This window comes from Nanorana parkeri, unplaced genomic scaffold, assembly GCF_000935625.1.
Source record: "Nanorana parkeri isolate BGI_ZX_2015 unplaced genomic scaffold, ASM93562v1 scaffold310, whole genome shotgun sequence".
Taxonomy (NCBI): Eukaryota; Metazoa; Chordata; class Amphibia; order Anura; family Dicroglossidae; genus Nanorana; species Nanorana parkeri.
In genome coordinates, this window is record NW_017306578.1 from 34,783 (window position 1) to 37,958 (window position 3,176).

The 3,176-nt window shown below is 37.0% G+C and overlaps 1 protein-coding gene across 1 annotated transcript in view; it reads left to right on the forward strand.

The window, feature by feature from the left end:
- Positions 1-1,702: 1,702 nt before the first annotated feature.
- Positions 1,703-3,176, forward strand: part of RBPMS (RNA binding protein with multiple splicing) — a gene marked incomplete at its 5' end in the record, with an annotated part of 52,798 nt that continues 51,324 nt past the window's right edge. The window contains 2 exon segments of the mRNA XM_018557896.1: positions 1,703-1,767; positions 2,586-2,663. Coding sequence (XP_018413398.1) covers positions 1,703-1,767; positions 2,586-2,663 — 143 coding nt within the window.

The following is a 3,176-nucleotide window of genomic DNA, read 5'->3' on the forward strand; positions in this document are numbered from 1 at the left end:
ACGAAAGACTCTCTTTCTTATCTTCTCTGCTCCAAACAACTATTTCAGGTCATTTCTCCCACACTGCGGACCCTTATCTGCAGTAAGAGGGAGTATTGCATCCATATGCAATGATGTTATTCATTTATGAAGTGGAATGTAGGGAAGATCATTACATTTAGTTTATTCTGCTGCAAAATTTATCTTAATGCACCTTTTTCAGAGTATGTTTCAGATAAACTATGTTATGTTATGTTACAAACTATGCTACATAGTATGAATGAATATATTCCATTAGCCTGATGCTGTGAATGTTGCTGCTTTTAAAATTGTTAGAATATGAATTTGCTAGGTTAATGAAGTAACTGTTAAGTCAGCATGAACAAGTGTCTGAGGAAGGACTTAACTTTTTTTGATGGGATCTCCTTCCACTTCCTGTTGTGTCTTGAGACAGGACAGGAAGGAAAAATTGCCCCTATGGGACACAGGCACCCAAAAGCCTCTTCAGGAGTTTAACCATTCTCTGTTCTATTATAATCCAAATGAAAGGTTGCAGCACAGGGGCTCAGTGTTAAGCACTTCTGCCTTGCAATTGTGGGGTCCGTGGTTTGAATCACAGCATCGAGTTTACATATTCTTGCATGAGGCTACACTGCTTTCCTTTCACACTCCAGGTTGCTTCATGGTAGAAGGGAGGGGAAGGAAGCTGTTTTTACTTTAGTCATGGTACACCTTCAGCATACACCTACGGCGAAGCAGCTGTTTATTCATCTAAATTGCTGCTTCCTGAATTGAATAGAAAGGGAAGAGACTTTGACAGTGGAATGATGGTGGTTAGAACAGGTCAGTGTCCAAGCTACAATGCAGAACATTAGGTAGATGTTTTCTTCCGTGATGTGTATTGAATTTGCAGTGGTTGACGCTGTTATCTTCATCAGGCTTAACTTTTCTTTGCCAGACTTTGAGCAAGCTTGATTCAGTCTAAGCCCTAGAAAATATGTCATCATTCTGCAAACCAAAAGGCTGTGTGCCTACTTTTCGGGAGGTAGGGAAGTAAACAGCTTTTTTTCCTCTGACTTGCTAGATTACCATTTTCATCTATTCTAGTCCACTTTAGTATGCACTGGTTTGTTTGCTTTATTCCGTGTGGATACAAACAATTTGTAAAAATAGAATTTTCCTTGTGAAATGTTGAAATCGCTTCTGTTGCTTCTGATAATAATTTGTATATCTTATATACTTCCTAAGAAAGTGTAGACTGCAGAAAAAAGTTTGGTACTTTTTAACTGTTTCCAGAAGCATTTTACAGCTAGACAGATGTTTTTTTACCTCACCACCTAAAACATCATGACTGACAGTGTTGAAAAGAAGAATTTGCTTTGTTTCCTCTATCGGCTTATCCCTTTTTTGCCCTAAAAATTAATAGAATAAACTATTGAGCTACAATGGGCAACGCAGACTTTTTGTTTTATTATTTTGAGACTTTAAAGTGTATTTCCACTTTCGCTGTCAAATTTGAGAAAACCACTCTATAGGTTTGTTATGTGTTTCTATTCACACAGCATACCATAAAATAACTTAAAACAAATATTTTGAGATGTTTTGTTGCAGCAGGCAACATGGCTGAATCCAGGGTTTTCTGAGTACCTTCACAGTGATCTGATCCTAACTTTGTTAACATACAATGGGGAAGCTAGGGTTGTAATCCTTTAACCCCATACAGCCCCTCCTAACATTGCAAAGAAGGAGAGGCAAGAAGAAATTTTGACCCTTAACAAAAAATGTCAGGTAAAATTATTAACCCTTTCAGTGGCTAATTTGTCTAGAGAGAAAAATAACAAAGTTATACTCACCTGATCCTCTGAGCCAGCTTGCTCTTTCTCTCTGGAGCCTCTCTCCCCCTCTGCTGCAGCAGTCTAAGTTCCCGTAAAATATCACAGTGTATAGAACGTGAGGACTGGCTGCAGCGTAGGAAGAGGCAGGCAGGAGGGAGCTATGTTTCAGAAGGCCGGCTTTGGATTGGTTGAGCATAACTTTGATATTTTCCTCCCTAGACCAAAATGAGCAGTTCTCTGGAGTTCTTGTTTTAGAAGCCAATAAACCCTAATGCTAGCAAAAGCAATTTAAACTGCAAGAAGCATTTTTTTTCAATATTTTTTCAGTTTATGATGTGTAAATGGGAACATGTAACAAATATAATAGGCATTATCCCAATTTGGCTATAAAAGTGGAAATATACTTTAGGTAGGATAACTTTCTAGGTTTCCCTGATCTCCTGTATGCCAATAAATATGATCAGAACTGAACTGTACTAGTCTACATAAACACTCTTTGATTTAAAAAGAAATTACTTCAAATTTCATTGTACTGTCACACAGCAAGATTTTTTTTAAAAGGCAGCAGACCGCAGAATTTCTAGTTGTAAAATGGTAATATACTTTCTCGTATAAGATTTTGGTTTTCGTTGTCCGAAAAGCACTATATTATGTTTAATTTATGAATATATTAAAATTTTTATTCTCTTGAATATCAATAATTCCAATAATCCTAAACAATGAGTATATATATTAGTTGCTTCATTAAGTTTTTCTTTTTTGTTTTTTTAGGTAAGGACGCTATTTGTAAGTGGATTACCCTTAGATATCAAACCCCGGGAGCTGTACTTACTATTCAGACCATTCAAGGTATGTTCTAAATGTCTTCTCATTTTAAATACTTACGTCCAGGTTTTTCTTAGATGACTTACAGATGTGTAACACATACCTACCCAGTGATGTGAACTACAAATAAAATATAAATGGGGTTTTAATTCACTTGAAGAGTATTAGCCTGCTACAGAATAAAGAAGAATGACAACCTGTACACTGATGGCTTTAGATTAAAAAAAAATCCAAACTGCCAGTTAGTCTTTTGTGAAAAATACAGCAATGATCCAATGTGTAGAACTGCAATTTAACATCCTGCATGCTGTGTGGCTGTTTTACACATTAAATCAATGTTTTTTTTCTCAATACCCTTGTCTCTGACCAAATGTCCCAGGCTTAGAGTCAAACATTTATCATTATGTTTGTTGCACGGTGCCATCTGTGATTGTCACTGCGAGCACCACTACAAGTACTTGGGCCGGGAGCGCTGTGAGGAGTGCAGAGGGACTTGCTACTTTCTTCAAACATTTATCAGGCTGTTGTTAAAGTCCT